Consider the following 19,135-nt stretch of genomic DNA (forward strand, 5'->3'; position numbering starts at 1 on the left):
AAATGAAAAAACCCTCAAGCCATCCTAGGTGTAGATGACTTTCTTCTTTCAGCCAAACACAATCAGACGTCACATGTTGGGTCAGAGCTAACCCCTCTGCCTGAACTCGACTATCTTGTGAAGTTTTAAAATATGGATATTTTTCTTAGAAAAACACATCACTTTGCTTCAGAAGGCCTTTATTAACCCACTGGAGTCGTTTGGATTACTTTTATGATGGATGGATGCACTTTTTGGTGCTTCAAAAACTCTGGCCTCCCCATTCACTCCCCTTCTAAAGCTGGAAAGATCCAGGATATATATTTTTTTTTTATATAACTCCAATTGTGTTCGGCTGAAAGAAGAAAGTCATATAGATAGCTTGAGCGCGAGTAATTTATGGGATAATTTAAATTTTTTAGTGAAGCATTGATTTAAAAAGTGCCCCTGACTTCCATTGTTATTTAAAACTATATGATTGTGATAAATTCATGTCCTTTAAAGTAGCATTGTCATTTTCCTTTTACTGTTTGTAAGTCTGTATCTGAAAAATATGTGAAACGCTAACTATATAGAGATATAACTAAGTTATAAATCAAAATGAATGAATGAGGCATCTGTGATGAAGACATTCTTTAATCAGCATTTACACATTTACATAATGTGTTTAGTAATTGATTTCTTTCACTCTGCTGCACCCAGCAAAACAAATATTATTTATGAATATTTGTAGATTGGTTAAAAAGGTAGGGATTCTTAATAAAGCCTGTAGTAACCAAACAACCCATAAGAAAAAACACACATTGTAAATTTTTACACATTAATTTCCGACTTAAAGCAATCATAATAATGATGATATAATAATAAAGACTTCTGAGTGTATTGTTATAATTGTCTACATTTTTCTGACGAGACAGGGCTCTGTTTGCAGATCCTATGATGCGCTGGTGGCCTTCTGCAGCAGTTGGAGCATGATGGGATACACTGGGGCAAACTCCTTCCCCTGCCTGGTTCGGACAGACTGCACATATGCCTCCAACGCCCCCCTGCAACAAAGGAAAGTCATACATTTTAATTCCTTACTTTCACTGATTAAGCTATGTATTTTCTCCAGAGCACCACTAGAGGTCGCTGATGTTGCACTGAGAAATTATTTTCTCTGGCTGGCTGCATAAACTACTTAGATTAGTCTTACAAGCCATATAATTTTTTTCTTCAAGACTGGAAATTTTTTTTTGCCAATTACATAAAAAGGTAGATTGGTCTAATTTGAATCAAAGTAGTAAGACTGATTAAAATTTCAAAAATATTATTTATGAATATTTGTAGATTTGTTAAAAAAGGTAAGGATTAGGCCTATATGAAGTACCTTGTCTGAAGTACTGAATTTTATATTTTCCAAACCTTTGATTTTTCTATGATTAGGGAATATTAAAAATCATTTTATACACTTTACACTCACAAAATGCAATTTCTTGCCAATGAAATATTTTAGAGCTGAGCATAACTAGAAAAATGTATATTAACTTAAGAAATGTACATGATTTTTATAGGTCTGGAAATATTAGGGAATTTTAAAACTGATTTCCACGTCTGATAAAAAGTTATGGAAATGAACAAAATCTTTAGAAGCCATGAAAACATCATGGGTATTTTCATAGTGAATATAAATATTTCTAGTAGGATATATGAATTGCATCAACTTTATTAGAAAGAAATTGCTCTTTCTAAATGCAATCTCTATAGAATAATAGATAAAAACATGTTAGCCTGCTATTTTCCTGTGATTGTGGGAACCCTGACATTTCTAGTTTGTTTTTAAATGACACTAATACGTTACATAAAGGGTCAAAGAGGAGAAAAATAAACTACTAACCATGTTAAAAAACAAATGAGCGTTAGTATTCCACCAGAGGATGTCACTGGGATGGTTTATTGTAAAAGTGGTGGCAATTGAAACTGCAATTTTAAACCATGGATCTTACCTAATAAGGGTGAGCCGATCCTTCTCTGATGGGTGGTCATCCAACCATTGAGAATAGCGAGAGATCGACCACTCCGCTCTCTGTTTATAAGAGAAAGCTGTATTAGTGCTACATAAGAGCTCTACAAATCTGCCCATATTAAAGCTATTTTAGAGAACCCTCATTTTATAAAATGGCTCAAAATATCTTCATCGTTTCCAGTCCGAGCACTCTAAATGAAATGTGTCATTTAGCAGAAGCTTTTATCTAAAGCTGCTTACAGTAGGTCAATCACAGGGACAGTCACGATGGGGCAACTTGAGGTGAATTGCCCCGCTCAAGGGCATAATAAACAGGATTTGACCTCAAAAACCTCCTGCTTGCTAACATCCGAACCTAAAACCTCAATCCTTGAGGATCTATAACCAAGAGGTTTCCATCTCTCTGCATTAGTGTGTGTGTGTGTGTGTACCTGATGTGGCGATTTGAGTTCAGCCGGGGCACGATTGAACAGGAAATGCAATATGGTGCTGTATGGAATCAAATCTCCCAGCGCTTGACTGCTAGTGATGTGCTCACTCGTTTGAAACAGCAGCGGCCTGAAACAGAGACAGACAAATATATTCGTATTCACTGCAAATCTCAAACCGGGTGTAATTTAGAGCCTGAAATGAATGCTGAAGATTTGGAAGGTAGGTGCATATGAAAAACTGTCCAATAAAATTCAGCAAATGTTTGTGACATGTTAAAGTGGAGCTCAAATGACATCCTCCAGCGGGTTCGTAGCAGATATCTACTCACTGCTGACAAGATGAGAATGATTTTTCAGAAAAAAAAAATAAAAAAATCCCAGTTTCATTGATATCTGGGATTTGTTTTTGTGCCTGTATGTACAATATGAGATTGTAAAGAGTCTTATTTTAAAAGACTCTGATTGCACCGCTATTTCAGTAAATGGAAAATAATGCAAGCCTATGCATTTTTTAATGCATTTTAAGGTTCACCAGCCCAAAATCGTACATTTGCATGATTTTTTGTAAGTAAAAGCACACCTCTTCTCAACAAACTGAGTTAAGTACAGCTTGGGCAGTGCATGAATACAATATAATGAGATAGTACAGTGAATCTTATTAAATTGTGAATCTTATTATAAGTCATTTTAATTGCACCACATTTTTCATAAATGAAAAACAATGAAAGACTGTATGCTTTTCTTTTATATGTTTTATTGTTCACCAGCCGGAAATCGTACATCCGATCGATTAGGTAAAAGCTCACTTCTTCTCAACAGCTTGTGCAATGCTTGAATACAAGATAATGAGAAATTACATTATGCATTTTATTTTGAATCATTTTAATTGCACTGCTATTTTCATAAATGGAAAATGTTTTATCATTCAACAGCTGAAAATTGTACATCTGATTGCTTTGGGTAAGTAAAAGCTTTTCTCAAAAAGCTGAGGTAAGTAATACTGTAAATCAGCTAGCAATGAGTACACTAACAAGGACGCTAAATACCGAAGCCTCTACTAGGGTTGCATGGTATACCGTTACTACAGTAGTATAGCAATACTAAAGCTTCAAAACACTGGTGATGCCACTGTATTTATATATCTTTTTGAGTGCCATTGCCATTCTGCTGTGCCCTGAGTTGTAAATGCTGTGCAGAATTTGCACCTTATTGAGTGTAGTGTTGTCAAAATTACCGACCGCGATACCAAGTCGGTACTGAAAATTTCGTAAACACATCTGATAGGCTTTTGTGTTCACGCTCTCATCAGATATGTCTGTGATTGGCTACAATGATCAATGCAGCGTTTGAAAGCATACGGAAGTGTTTGAATTTGAAACCATTTTGACAGCAGGAGCGTTTGAAAGCAGGTCTGCTGGTAGACGCCTGCTTTCAATTTCTCCCGTGTGTATCTGTAAACGCTCCATGAAGAGCATCATTGATGTCTATTTACAACATGTTTTTGAAGTGTTGATCATTGTAGCAAATCACAGACATATCTGTTGAGCTTGTGAACACAATGGCCAATCAGAGGTGTTTATGAATCTACTCAACAGCGCTCAAAGTGTCACATTTTAATTTCAGTACCAACTTGGTTTTGTGGTACTCTACAACATTAATTGAGTATTATCCGATGCTTCAGTTAAAAAACATCGAATTCCATTTCCAGTTTGCACTGAGGTATATCAGGAGAAAGGGACTGAAAAGATTCTAAAAATTAGCATCTTAAACATCACCATTCAACATCATAATATCTTTATATAAGAATGTATTCTCTCAGTTTGTCTTTTTCTTATTTTACCACTTCTGGAACATGTGTAATGGTTAGTTTCTAGAACTATCTTTGCAACGACGAATACATTTCCATTCATCACTATAGCAGCATTTGCACTTGGTTCTTACCAATCATTTCAATCCTTATAATAGGATTTTTAACATTATGTGCTATAATATATGGACTGTCCTCCAGTCAGAGTCAAAAAATTCAAGATATAGGGGCAAAAATGTATGAAGAATGCTCATGTATGAGTTCTTTTTTTATATATGTATAATATGATTTAGTTTAGCAATATGACAAGCAAGAGTGCCGTTTTTCCAAATATCAGCACGATCAAAAATCAAATAAATGAAAATGTAGATACAACATTGTCAATATTGATGGTTTTGCTCTATTTCTCTAATGAAAATAGTTCTAAACAAAGCAGAACTGTTACACTTTTCTGAGCAACACACAACACACATTTCTGAATGAATCCATGTTTTCAAGCAAGTCATTCAATGCGCACTTCATAAAAACAGTCACTTGCTTCATTTCTGAATGAATCAGCCATTTTCGATGAATCATTTGAATGAATGATTCAGTGACTAGGGCTGTTGCGATTACCGCAATATTGTAATGCCACAATACTAAGATACTCTCATAACATTATGCAATTGTAATTGCGGTGTAAATGCATTAATACCACCTCTGAGCAGCATTAAACTGTCAGTGTAAATACATCTTTTTTCATTTACATCTTTGTATTTATGAAAATTTGGTCTTTTGTAGATTAGAATTATGAATTAACACAATTCTGCACGGTATCATGATACTTCAGCTGGTATGGTATCGTAAGATACGTTTACGGTGTCATGACAACCCTAGCCTCTATGATAGCATTAATAATAGTGATGTTTCCATAGAAAAAAATCTTTTTCATGTGCAGCTCAAGTCAACAGCGGAAAGGTCACAAGAGTCACAAGATACCTTCTTAATCAACTCCAAATTAAAGCACCCATGTCTAGAGGGTAACTATGCCCCCATACTGTATTAGTCAGGGGGCTGTATTTAATCAAAAAAGCTTATGAATATGGAAAAGTTGAACCATTTCTAGGAACCCTCAGTCCAGGTCAAAATTTTCATCACTTCCCATCTGTGGTCCCTCAACAGTGTGTTCAAACAAGACCAATATCTCCATAATAATAAATGTATCTCTACTTTATGGCTCTCTTGTAATAACATCTTTCCCCAGTGGATGTCAGATATCATTTTGTATGCTTACGCACATTGAGTAAAATAAAGTTGCTAGTGGGGAATCGGTCCTTGCTCATGAGGGATCCAGGCACGGCGGCCGCTCTCAGAGCTGGCATAGATGGCAGCGGTTTAATTTGATTAGCTGTCCTGTGAGACCTCACTAGTGTTTATTAGACTGCCTGGAGGAAGTACCGAGATTGCAAGCTGTCTGAATCAAACCTGTCAGTACACCTGAAAGTTAAGGTGTTCTTAACATGAGACATCAGTTCATAACTGACAACTTCAGCAAATGAGCATCTGTTGCAACAACAGCGAGAAACGAAACATTAATGCATCACTGTCACATGTGCACACAATGCAGCTATGCAAAGAGTCTGAAACTGAAAGATGTTTAAATGGCGGAGCAAGTTATTGTATCCTCATGAAAGATTACAAAAGAAGACTTTTTTTATTTGAAATAATGTGCACCAATAAACCAAGACCAAGGACGTGGAGCTGTTATGAGCCAAACAACAAAGGAGCAATGCACGGTGAGCATTAGAGTATATCCAGACATAATTTGACTCTGACTTCTCCTCAGCTAATCAGACGAGCATCTCCATTAATAACCTTCCTTTCTCTCTCTCTCTCTCTCTCTCTCTCTCTCTCACTGTTAATTAACAGCAATTTTTAGAGGGAAGACTCCAGGCGACCTCTTAGTCTCAGCGGGGGGAGGATGAGAACAAAGGATAACACAAAATTGAGAGTGTTTGTGTGAGAAATGCGCACAAAAGAATCACTCTGTGAGTGTGTGACATCAAGAGCTGCGTGCAGTCAGTCGAGGACAGGAAGATGAAGTCACCTGACATCATCCAGACTGTAAATAAAGACTCACCTGAAAGATCTCAGGAGACGGTACGCCTTCCCCAAGTCTGAAACCCGTCTGCAGAGGGGAGCCACGGCCAACTCCATCTGTAACACATGCATATGGGATGTTTGCTCAAGGGGGAGTCAATGCTTTCTAAATAGATACATAAGAATTTGACAGTGAAACTTAAACATGGTGTCAACCTGATGTGTCTAAAGTTACCATATACTTACTTTAGCCGCGTTTCCACCGCAGGAACCAGGGTCTAAATTAAGTTCTGGGGTAAAAAATTCCCCCTCAGAAAGTCCCTGCTCACGAGGTAGTACTTTTTTTAAAGTTCAGGAGCTTTTGGGGGTGGGACTTGGGCGCTGAACAAGCTATTTGGTTATTGGTTCATGCAGCATTTTATTTTAACCACCATTTTTAAAAGTCTGTTGCAGTGTGTGCAGTAAGAGTTGTTTGCTATTCGAATCAACAATGGAGTTTAAAAATTACGACCGATGGACCGACGACGATTTTCAGGCTTTATTAAGCTTGCATGCGGAGAACAAAATCCAGTGGGAACTGGAAAGTCGCATGCAGTCCTACGTCACCAGACACTTCTTCATGTTACTTTAGACCACGATGGAAACGCAGACCGAAACAGGTCTGGGGGTTAAAAGCTCCTGGGACAAATTGTTCCAGGTAATTTCGGTGGAAACGCGGCTTTTGAGAGCTACAGTACATTTTCAGTGAATAAATGCTTAAATTTTGCTCTGTTTCTTACAGAAAGCTAATGTATGACATCATTCAAGACATCATCATTTTGGACAGCCCCATGTCCTATATACTGAAAGAAAATTTGATACAGATCTCAAACAACGAGGGTGAGTAAATGACAGAATTTTCACTTTTGAATGAATTTTGGTCTGAAGGCGCCATATATTTGATTTGAGAGCTACAGTGAATTTTCAGTGGATAAATTCTTAAATCTTGCTCTGTTTCTCACAGAAAGCTAAAGAACGTCTTAAGAAGGACCACTTTTATGGTGTTTTTTTGGTCATTTTGAATCTTGACAGCCCATGTTCCCCTTTACTTTGTTTCATGGGTGAAAGAAAGTTGGATACGAATTTGAAACATGATGAATTCCCACTTTTGAATTATTTTAAAACCCAGCACCAAAGGAGGAAAACCATTAGATTGTGAAAGAGAGACGAATGAGGAAGGCTGACCACCATTTTCCTCACCTGAGCAAAATCGGCTGCCAACCTCATCTTCCCGCCCTCTCCGAGTGGACGCAAGAGACTGGCATGGCGGATGAAAAGGGCGATGGCGCGCTGGGCGATGTTCTCTGTACTGTCGTACAGGAAGTCCAGACACTGCAGTGGGCGGAAGTAGTCATTCATCACGCGTGCGATGAAGCCCTGCAGCTCACGCATGTATAGCGAGCATGGCACGTCTGGACGACCCACTGGTAGAGGACTGGGGGCACACATACAAGAGTAGTGTACAGTAATCCTGTAATGTGAGCATAGACCACAGCTACAAGCAACACCATTGATTTCCTGTGTCACATAATCAATATCATAAATGTGTAGCTACTGGAACTGCTGAAATACACACACACACAATATGTCAGAAACGAAGGTCGTGTTAATGCCTTTTAGCAAGTGATGATCAGTTTTCCTGATGTTTGTCCTTACACATAAAAAGCCATTTTTGGTGAATCTCACAATAACATGTTGTAGTTCAAAACCTATTACCTTTAAAAAAGAAAAAGTATGCATGTTAGGATGCAATTAAAACCATTATTTTCATGCATGATTAAGCACAATTAATTTCCATTACCTAAATGTGTCTGTACATCTTTTAATTTTTATTTTGTAATTTTTTTTGATGATTCTCACCACTGTAACAGCATGCATTAAAGGCAGTACAACAAATACAGCCACAATATATAAATACTTGAAAAATATAGTTTAAATATATTTTGAAATAATGGAACTAAAACGGCCCTGCATTTTTATGACTTACTTTTCATTTTACGGTAAAATATGACTTAGACATTGATTTTGTGAGATTCACCCTTTTAGCTTTTTAAAAGGAAAACTTTTGAGCGGCTGCAGCTGACAAGGTGAAACTGAGGGGGTTTCTGGACAAAGCCATCTCTATAGCATGTTTATTTCTCTGCTGTCTTCTCTCAGGAGTGCCCGACAGCAGGGACAGAAATAAAGTCCACGAAGCCTGACTCCAGTGGCCCTGAGGGAAAGAGAGATGTGGACAAAAGGAAGCCTCGCTGAATTATAAGGGTGATGGTTTAAATGTTATCAAACGCTGGCACATCACCCTCTGTTGTATTAGCTGGAGCACACAGACCAACGAATGAGAGACAGAGCAAGAGACAACGAGAGATGAATGCAGAAGAGAGTCTTCAGGGAATGTGTCCTTTATAATAGTCAAAAACACACATGTATATCGCCACATCATGAGGGTGTTCATTTGTCATCATGAATATTCAGTCTTTCAGTTCAACACAAATAACTGAATGGAGATTTGTAAAGCTTAAAGACTGAACATAAGAAAAAAGTCAAATTAAAGTCAAATTTGAGCAAAACAAATTTAGCAACTAGTATTAAATTGTATCACCCTGTCATTGTAGCATTGTGAAATCAAATTAATAAAAAAAGTGCAGTGTTACCATACATTTTTTTAATGGTAAAGAAATTTGACAACAGCACACCCATCACATTTTCTTGCTTTAAGAAACAATTTTTGTTAAAATATGGTGAGCTGAGAGACCTGATAACAGAACTGCCCTCAACAAGACTAAACAGGGCACACAATCCCAAATGCCATGTTAGTGTTTGAGAAAAAGCCCACAAGGAGAGAACACAATCTTTGTACAACCATAAATCCCAATTTTGACAACTCTCATTTGTTTTGTGTGGTATTTTGAAATGGTCAAATATATATCTGAAAATAGACTAAAACTGGAGTGTTGGGTTCTCACTTTTCTGCTGTCGGATAGACTGCGGCATGTGCGAGTCATTTTCCAAAAGTCAAACTAGTTTGCAACTTTTCTGGATAACTAGTTGATCAGTTTGTGAGTTGCAGGGAGTTTGTGAGTTGATGAAAAGCTAATATATTGAATGCAAAGTTAAAATAAATAAATAGGGCTGAATGATAATTGCAATTAAATTAGTGCAATTCTCAAATCAAAGGCTGCAATTTAAAGGATTAGTTAACTTTATAATGAAAATGAACCCAAGATTTGATATGAAGCTCAAGAAAGTGCATCCATCCATTATAAATGTACTCCACACGGGTAAATAAAGGCCTTCTGAAGCAAAGCAATGCATTTGTGTAAGAAAAATGTCAATATTTAACAAGTTACAAAGTAAAATATCTAGCTTCCACCAGACCGCCTTCCGTATTCAACTTGCGAAGAAAGCGTTTTGAACTGTGAGAGGTGGTACACTTTCTTCGTAAGATGAATACGGGAGGCGGTCTAGCGGAAGCTAGATATTTTACTTTATAACTTGTTAAATATGAACATTTTTCTTACACAAACGCATTGCTTCACTTTAGAAGGCCTTTATTTATCCCCTGGAGCTGTGTGAAGTACATTTATGATGGATGGATGCACTTTCTTGAGCTTCATACTCGTTGGTCCCATTCACTGCCATTATAAAGCTTGGATGCATCAGGATATTTATTAATATAACTCCAATTGTTATCAGAAAGAAGAAAGTCATATACACGTAGGATGGCTTGAGGGTGAGAAGATCTTGGGGTAATTTTCATTTTAAATTGAACTAATCCTTTAAACAACTGTATAGTCTGATGTTTCAGAGTGAAGCATGCAACATTTCATTATAACCATCAAATATTAATTTATTTTACAGAACAAATGCAATTATTTTTAGAGTTAAAACATACTACTTATAATAATAATATTATTATCAGCACCAGAGAACTGTGAACATGCGAATGTGATGTTAAATTATTGAAATACTAACTTAAAATCTCGGGCTGACAAAAAAGCTTGGGATAAATTAAGTGGGAGCAATACCATTATCATCATCATCCTTTTTGACTCATTTGATATTACAGTCAAAAGTTAAAACAACATTTAATTAAAAATAAAACTAACTATATTAAATTTCAAGATGATAACTGGACATCAGTGGTGTTGTTTAAAGGGTTAGTTCACCCAAAAATGAAAATTATGTCATTAATTACTCACCCTCATGTCATTCTACACCCGTAAGACCTTTGTTCATCTTCGGAACACAAATTAAGATATTTTTGATAAAATCTGATGGCTCAGTGAGGCCTGCATTGCCAGCAATAACACTCCCTTTTTCAATGCCCAGAAAGCTACTACAAACATACAGTACAGTCCAAGATTTTTAATGTTTTTAAAAGAAGTTTCGTCTGCTCACCAAGGCTACATTTATTTAATTAAAAATACAGTAAAAAACCAGTAATACTGTGAAATATTATTACAATTTAAAATAACTGTGAACTATTTAAATATATTTGACAAAGTAATTTATTCCTGTGATGCAAAGCTGAATTTACAGCATCGTTACTCCAGTCTTCAGTGTCACATGATCCTTCAGAAATCATTCTAATATGCTGATCTGCTGCTCAATAAACATTTATAATTATTTTCAATGTTGAAAACAGTTGTGTACTTTTTTTTTCAGGATTCCTTGATGAATAGAAAGTTCAAAAGAACAGCATTTATCTGAAATACAAAGCTTCTGTAGCATTATACACTACCGTTCAAAAGTTTGGGGTCAGTAAGAATTTTTATTTTTATTTTTTTGAAAAGAAATTAAAGAAATGAATACTTTTATTCAGCAAGGATGCATTAAATCAATCAAAAGTGACAGTAAAGACATTTATAATGTTACAAAAGATTAGATTTCAGATAAACACTGTTCTTTTGAACTTTCTATTCATCAAATAATCCTGAAAAAAAATATTGTACACAAATATTTTGTACAATTGTACACATTAAATGTTTCTTGAGCAGCAGATCAGCATATTAGAATGATTTCTGAAGGATCATGTGACACTGAAGACTGGAGTAATGATGCTGAAAATTCAGCTTTGCCATCACAGGAATAAATTACTTTGTGAAATATATTCAAATAGAAAACAGTTATTTTAAATTGTAATAATATTTCACAATATTACTGTTTTTTACTGTATTTTTAATTAAATAAATGTAGCCTTGGTGAGCAGACGAAACTTCTTTTAAAAACATTAAAAATCTTAGTGGTTCCAAACTTTTGGACTGTACTGTATTTAAAACAGTTCATGTGACTATAGTTGTTCAACCTTAATATTATAAAGCGACGAAAATACTTTTTGTGCACCAAAAATAACTTTATTCAACAATATCTAGTGATGGGCATTTTAAAAACACTGCTTCATGAAGATTCACAGTTTTACGAATCTTTTGTTCGGAGCACATAATATTAAAGTTTCAAAACACTTATGATGTAATGAGGCTCATTTACTGAAATCATTTGATTTTGGCACTCTGAACAATGACATAATTTTCATTTTTGAGTGAACTAACCCTTTAACAACAGTGTAGCATACTACTGTTTATCTTTGAATAGTTTCACATGTATGTTTTTGGAAGTTTGCAATATATACAGCATATACTGTGTACCGAATGCACAAAGCAATACGTATTTTTATAGTGACAGTGCGTTTGTTGTTTGCTTACCCAGAGAAATCCTCCTGGTGCATAGTTATGAGTATTGCTTCGACAGAGTCGGAAACAGAATTCAGCAGGGGCTGAACAGCACTACTCATCAGAGCCTGAACCGACTGCAAAAGACACACAAACAAGTGTGTGTGAATTAAACAACAAGAGATAGAATGATCCATGACAACAGTCAGAAGTTATCGAACATGTATGAAAGAGTTTCTTCTTTTGAAGGTCATTGGTTTGTGTAGTATTTCCGCATACAGCAGCATAGTGACTTGCGCTAAAACCTGCTCTCCCTCCTCCCATGTGATTGCCTGACATTTGCTGATGGGACATCAGTCTGACCATCGCGTGTGTCGTGGCAGCTGGCTCCCTTCATCCTAGGCTCTTATCTGACTCTCCATCTCTGAGCGACATCAATGCAAACCCAATAGGTCTCTCTGACCAAATAGGACCGGTCATTGGCAAAATCCCCTGCAAGCTGGAGATAAAGAGCAAATCTCCACTGCACATCTCTTCCACCTAAACTCCTTTACAACAAAGTTGGTAGCCACATACTCAGCAGATTTATCTTTCCTGTAATTCTCTGCCCAGCTGGAGGTTGGGAGGTATTGGTGCCTCGTTTCATTGTTGTGTTCTGGTTCAGAATAGATGTAAAGACAGCAGTTCCTAGTTTGATGTGATGAAGAACTGGGAGGAGTAGAAATGTGAAGGATGATGTCCTGTCCTAAATAGCACCTTCATGCCTTTCACTTCTACACTTTAGTGATGGAAGTCAGTCCAAATTCATTTGGGATAAGTCTTTGACACGTAGTACTGTACTCTTTCCAATGGGGCAAGTGGACACTCTGATAACCATTATCTTCATGGGTCATGTGCAAGTGAACACAAGAAGACCAGACGTCCACATCATGTGAGCCATTCGGGACAGGATTTTTTAGATGACATGCCCTAAATGGGAGGAGAGTGGGTGCCCAACTCTGAGGACAGCTGGTGGTAAAGTGTGTTTTTACCTTGGACTGTTGTGTTTACACTTAAAGATCAGGGGTTATAGAGTGAATGCGATCCTGTACAGCTGGCAGGTTTCATTAAAAGAGATGAAGGGGAAGAGAATGACCAGTTTACTCATCTGATAGCCAATTTACCTCAGGGGAGAGACCGATGAATTCAGAGCAGCTCAATGTTTACCCAATTACCTTCTAAAACCACCTTCAGTCTCGGTGTGTTTTTGTGTGCGGCTGCAGCATCTCTGACCCTTTGTTCACTGTCCCGTGTGCTCACCTGTTAATCTCTGTCTATCACAGATGCATAAACAAATACTCAAAGCTTAATTGTGTATCACGCACCACTGTCTGCATAAATAGTGCAGTGCACTTGTTGCTGAAAAGCATTTTAAATTAATAAAATTCTGTCATTAATTACTCATGTCGTTCCAAACCCGTAAGACTTTAATTCATTGTCAGAACACAAATTAAGATATTTTTGATGAAATCTGTGAGCCATCTGGCTATAACATTAAGGTTGAACCACTGTAGGCCAGATAGCTCACGGATTTCATCAAAACTATCTTAATTTGTGTTTCGAATATGAACAAAGGTCTTACGTGTTTGGAACAACATGAGGGTGAGTAATTAATGACAGAATTTTCATTTTTGGTTGAACTAACCCTTTAAGTCATCGTTTTGTTTTTGTACTCTTGTACACTTTGTTTTTGCACTTGTGTTCAGAACTCAGACTCGACTTTAGTGGATCCATTACAACCTGATATGAGCTTATGTTTAAATGAAACACATGTATAAAAATATACTGATGTGACCGTATGCAGTTGTTTTTAACATGCATCTCCAGTGACTGGTCTTGATTGTATTTCGTGTTACTATATATCGTTTACTGTCAGCTTATCACTGCATGCTCATATAGCAAAAAAAACACATCCTTGAATTTGAATGTAACCACATGTGATGTTTCGAGCAGAATGCATATTGTAATTTAATCTAGAAGCTATATGAATATGCTTCATATGATCACTTTTATATTCATTAGTAATGTTAACATCAGGTGTAAATGGGATCGTATTGTTTTTGTTTTACCTCTAAAGATGCTGTTAGCGATTGCTCTGCTGCTGGAGGAAAGGTGCCCAGTCCGGATATAACCTGAAAATAACCCAAAGTCAGCAATCATCCAACGTTTAGAACCCTTAAACCATAATTCCTGCCCTTGCTCACAGTTCAGGCCCTAAAGAAATAATCCCGCTGAAACAAGCGGGTTCACTTTTCACAAGTAAAACTTTGATCACCTCCAGCTTAAATATTTAATCATAGAGTAATCTTTTTTTATTACCTTATTAATCACATAGGCAAGGAAAAAGCTTTGGCTTCTGCTGTCATGTTTTTTTAATGGGGCAGACCGGGAACTACATCATCTGGTGCTTAAAAAGCCACTTGTGAAATATCACCACTCATATTGTACAGATATGACTAGTGATGAGTCTGCAGTTTCCCCAAGACTCTCCTGAGGAAAGGCACTGCAGCCATGTTCTTTATAGACAGGTGGACTCAGTTCTGCACATAGAGGAGTTTTATAATACTGCAGGACTCTATAATAACTTATTATTTTTGAATACCAAAAAAAGTTTTCTTTGGCATGGAGCAGTGATTTCATGCATCTTGCTGAGTGTGTTCTTATGAACATCTGTTAATAAAACACAGCTTTGGGAAGCACATTCTGGCAAAACATCCATTAAATCACCACATGCCATTAGAACTAAAAGCACAAAAAGATGTTTTGGAGAATGTCCAGAAAATTCTTTACAATACAATGAAAACAAACAGGGACCACATAAGTAGTTCTTAGGTCTTGTGGACTATATTTCAAGTGTTGTGAAAGCTATATCTTAGCTTTGTGTAAGGACATTTTTTGATCTTCCCATTTACCACCCTGGTCAAATGTCTTTTGGAGCCGTCTATATTCAAATATGTTTACAATATATAGCACACAGATCTGAATACTTTTGTAATACTTCTACTGATTTTTGCAACTTGAGCATCCTACCCCATTCCCTTTGATTGCATGTAAAAGAGTACCAAGGACATTTTCTTAAAAGGGAAAATTCTGTCATTAATTACTCACCCTCATGTCGTTCCACATCCATAAGACCTTCGTTCATCTTCGGAACACAAATTAAGATATTTTTGATAAAATCCGATGGCTCCGTGAGGCCTCCTTTGACAGCAAGATAATTCTTTCAGATGCCCAAAAAGGTACTAAAACAGTTCATGTGACTACAGTGGTTCAACTTTAATGTTATGAAGCAACGAGAATACTTTTTGTGCACCAAAATAACGACTTTATTCAACAGTATCTAGTGATGGGCGATTTCAAAACACCGCTTCATGAAGCTTCGAAGCTTTACGAATCTTTTGTTTCGAATCAGTGGTTGGGAGCACCAAAGTCACATGATTTCAGTAAACGAGGCTTCGTAAAGTGTTTCGAAATTTCAATGGTTTACCACTGGGGGCCGTGACTTTGGCAGTTTGATACACGCTCCGAACCACTGATTCGAAACAAAAGATTTGTAAAGCTTCGAAGCTTCATGAAGCGGTGTTTTGAAATCGCCCATCACTAGATATTGTTGAATAAAGTCGTTATTTTGTTTTTTTGGCACACAAAAAGTATTCTCGTTGCTTCTTAATGTTAAGGTTGAACCACTGTAGTCACAGTAGCTTTCTGGGCATCTGAAAGAATTATCTTGCTGTCAAAGGAGGCCTCACTGAGCCATCGGATTTTATCAAAAATATCTTAATTTGTGTTCCGAAGATGAACGAAGGTCTTACAGGTGTGGAACGACATGAAGGTGAATGATAAATGACAGAATTTTCATTTTTGGGTGAACTAAGACTTTAAATCATCCACAGATTGTTTCATGTAAGAAAGAAAGTCATATGGACTTGGAACAACACAAGGGTGAATAAATGACAATCCTGCATTGCAGAGTAAACTAAACCTATAATAACTATATTGTCTTGAATGAGAGGTGGCATTCTTACTTTAGCCACAGCTTGCTGCAGGCGGAAAAGAGAGTTCACCACGTTGATGTTTCTCCTCTGGCCCTCCGTCAGGGGTCCGATCACCTGACTGGCGTCCCCCTGCGTACACAGCTGAGAGAAAGACAGAAGAACGGGAGAAAAAAAGAGGGATTAAACAATATAAAGTGTCACAACCAAAGACTTGAGTAAATAATCAAGGAGTCAACATCAAAAGCGAGGTGACCACAGGCTACCACTAATTTCCCCAGATGCCCCAGTGTTCGTCTGAGATCAGAAGCGCTTTGCTCAGTGGTGGCACAGCAGTCAGCATGCTGAGACACGGGCGTCACCATGGAGCTCAGACGGCAGAAGCAGGTGGCATTGTGGGTAGGAGGGCAAGCAACAAGGAGAAGAAAAAGAAGAAGGATTTGCCCTGCTTAGTGCCACACCACAGGAACTAACAAGCAGAGGGTTGTCTTCGTCACGAGCGGACCACCGCACACAAACACATATTCGTGCTGCACTGCTGCCTCCTGACATAAACAAACAACCGCTACAGACAAAACAACTCAAAGTTGAAATCGTAAAAAAGCAGCACAGCCTCCAAGAGATCACACGTCTCATCAAAGGTTGGGGGCTGGGGAAATAAAATTCGGGGGAAAAAATATCACACATCATCTGCGAGGAAAAGCCACATAGGATGGTGGCAGCGGGGGTACCATAGCAACGGTCTAAAAATGGAAAGGCAACAGTTAATTAACGTTTCCCGTGGCAGGTGTGGAGATGCCAAGTGAGGTGCAGTAACACTAGTCATGATTCTAGGTGGGTTGCTCCTTCACACCTGATGTTAAATAAAGCGTAGCCTCCGGTGCATATCTGCAGTCCAATAAAGTAATGAACCATTGTGAGATTAACTGTTGTGCAACCCTATGTCTGCCTGAAGACCAAAAACATACCTCTGTAATCCTCAGAGAAGAGCACTGTTGTCAAATATTTCCCATATAGCAAAACCAGATTACAGGAAGCTACTTTAAAACTGTAGCTTGCCAAGTTATTTCACTAACCCTTTATTTAAAGGGTTAGTTCACCCAAAAATTCTGTCTCACCCTCATGTTGTTCCAAACCGGCAAGACTTTCATTCATCTTCGGGACACAAATGAAGATCTTTTTGATGAAATCCGAGAGCTTTCCGTCCATCCGCTGACAGCTATGCAACTGACACTTTGACGCTTCAAAAAGTTCATAAAGAGATCATAAAACGAATCCATATATCCAAATCTTCTGAAGAGACTTGATTGCTTTATATGATGAACAGATTTAATTTAGACTTTTATTCACATATAAGCATTGATCAGCAAACATATACAGAAGCTCAACCGAACTTGCTTGACGCGTGAGAACAAACCTCAACGTGCCGTGTGACACATGAGAATGAACCTCATTGGTTCTTGCACATCAAGCAAACATGCTTGAGCTTCCATTTACCACAACTGATGTGTGAGTTGATCAATGTTTATATGTGAATAAAAGCCTTCATTCAATCTGGATTAGTTTTTTGATCTCTTTATAAACTTCTTGAAGCATCAAAGAGTCAGTTGCGTAGCTGTCTATGGAGGGACAGAAAGCTCTCAGATTTCATCAAAAAGATGTTTCATCATTTGTGTTTTGAAGATGAATGAAAAGAGGAAAGGTGCGACATGAGGGTGAGCAATTAATGACAGACTACCTTAAACTAACCCTTTAAACTACAGCCAAGTTCCATTTTTGAAACAATAGAAGGTTACACTAAAAACACAAGCTAAAAATAGAATTTTTATTTAAGTTACAAACACTGACCCCTTTTTTTTCCAAAAATGTCCGTAAGGGGTATGGGCCCATTGTTTTTGCTCTTTAATAGTTGAAGTAAAACTATACAGGATTTAGTTTTACAGCTGGCATTAATTGCATCATCTGATTGGACAATGACAATGTGCATCATCAGGACACTGGCTTCAGCTTGGATCAATTAAACAAAGAATTTATGTGATGCAAGAAGCACTCCTGAACCTGTCATCCATACGGCAGATTGGGCAGCAATTTTATCCATGTTTCAGAAATCATGCTCCCTGCAAGTGCACTCTGCGTAAATCTGCGTATCAGAGGTGGTTTCAGTCCCGTTCCATTATCACAGCAGGAAGGATATGAGAGGTCAATGGAGATAAAATCCTTCACTTTGTCTTCATTTATATCCATCTATTAACTGATGGAGTCTGTTTGCTGCCTGTGTTAATCTGTGTCTAATCAAAAAGAATCCATCTGTGTCTTGGAGATCTTCTTGTTCCCCAGATTGTGAGGCCTGCTTAAGAGATTTATGCAATATGCTACTATGATATCATTTCTTGAATTAAGTCCAAGGAAAGGTCAAAGTTTGGCTCTGAACTGACCTTGAACTGAGTTCACAGGGTTTTGATGGCTAATCGCACACATCTGTACTGAAGGAAAGAACAGAATCAAACTCTCGTTATTCATCTGCTTGCTGACATAAGACAGATTGAGTCAGTGGGCCAGTGATTCGAGGACAGACACCGGACTAATCCAATCACACCCTCCCTGGCCAGGCACAATCAATCACACCTCCAGCTCACAGTGAATGGAGATAGACCTACATGAGCAAGTTGAGTCATTTCACTAAGCTGAGAGGCAATTTAAACAGCTGAGAGGAAAATAAAAGAAATCAAACATATAAACAAAAAGGACGACATCAATCAGTATTTGAAACAAACTAAACTTACATAATGTTCAGAGTGAAATACAATATTTAGCAAGAAATAATGTAGGATAAAAATGGAATTACCTGATAGAGACCTTAAAGGCAATGAAATAATTTAAAATCTGCTCATGGAGAGCTACTGTTTTGCCTAACCCGTCTTCCAACCCAAATCAACCCTATTATTTATCATTAAACAAGTTTAGGATTGCTAAACATTACTGGCAATTTGACTACCCCTGTTCTACATGATGAAATATTTAGAGCAAATTACAACAAGAAAATTATGTTTGATACAAATATTTCCATGACTTTATTCCAGGCTTGGAATTAAGGT

The 19,135-nt window shown here is 37.4% G+C and overlaps 1 protein-coding gene and 1 long non-coding RNA gene across 2 annotated transcripts in view; one reads left to right on the top strand and one right to left on the bottom strand.

Annotated features, from left to right (window-relative positions):
* Nucleotides 1–599: 599 nt before the first annotated feature.
* The window catches only part of cog5 (component of oligomeric golgi complex 5), a 77,127-nt gene continuing 58,591 nt past the window's right edge, over nucleotides 600–19,135 (bottom strand). The window contains exons 15-22 of the mRNA XM_048154734.1: nucleotides 16,074–16,184; nucleotides 14,118–14,180; nucleotides 12,043–12,146; nucleotides 7,541–7,775; nucleotides 6,342–6,418; nucleotides 2,416–2,542; nucleotides 1,965–2,044; nucleotides 600–1,025 (exon numbers count right to left, since the gene is read on the bottom strand). Of these exons, the coding sequence (XP_048010691.1) occupies nucleotides 914–1,025; nucleotides 1,965–2,044; nucleotides 2,416–2,542; nucleotides 6,342–6,418; nucleotides 7,541–7,775; nucleotides 12,043–12,146; nucleotides 14,118–14,180; nucleotides 16,074–16,184 (909 nt within the window). The 3' untranslated portion in view covers nucleotides 600–913. The remainder of the gene's footprint in view (nucleotides 1,026–1,964; nucleotides 2,045–2,415; nucleotides 2,543–6,341; nucleotides 6,419–7,540; nucleotides 7,776–12,042; nucleotides 12,147–14,117; nucleotides 14,181–16,073; nucleotides 16,185–19,135) is intronic.
* Nucleotides 4,801–9,221, top strand: LOC125244675. Its single transcript, XR_007179353.1, has 5 exons — nucleotides 4,801–5,997; nucleotides 6,131–6,998; nucleotides 7,083–7,180; nucleotides 7,305–7,818; nucleotides 8,498–9,221. It is a non-coding gene; the product is annotated as an uncharacterized LOC125244675 (long non-coding RNA).

The sequence above is a fragment of the Megalobrama amblycephala genome, linkage group LG14 (assembly GCF_018812025.1).
Source record: "Megalobrama amblycephala isolate DHTTF-2021 linkage group LG14, ASM1881202v1, whole genome shotgun sequence".
Classification (NCBI taxonomy): domain Eukaryota; kingdom Metazoa; phylum Chordata; class Actinopteri; order Cypriniformes; family Xenocyprididae; genus Megalobrama; species Megalobrama amblycephala.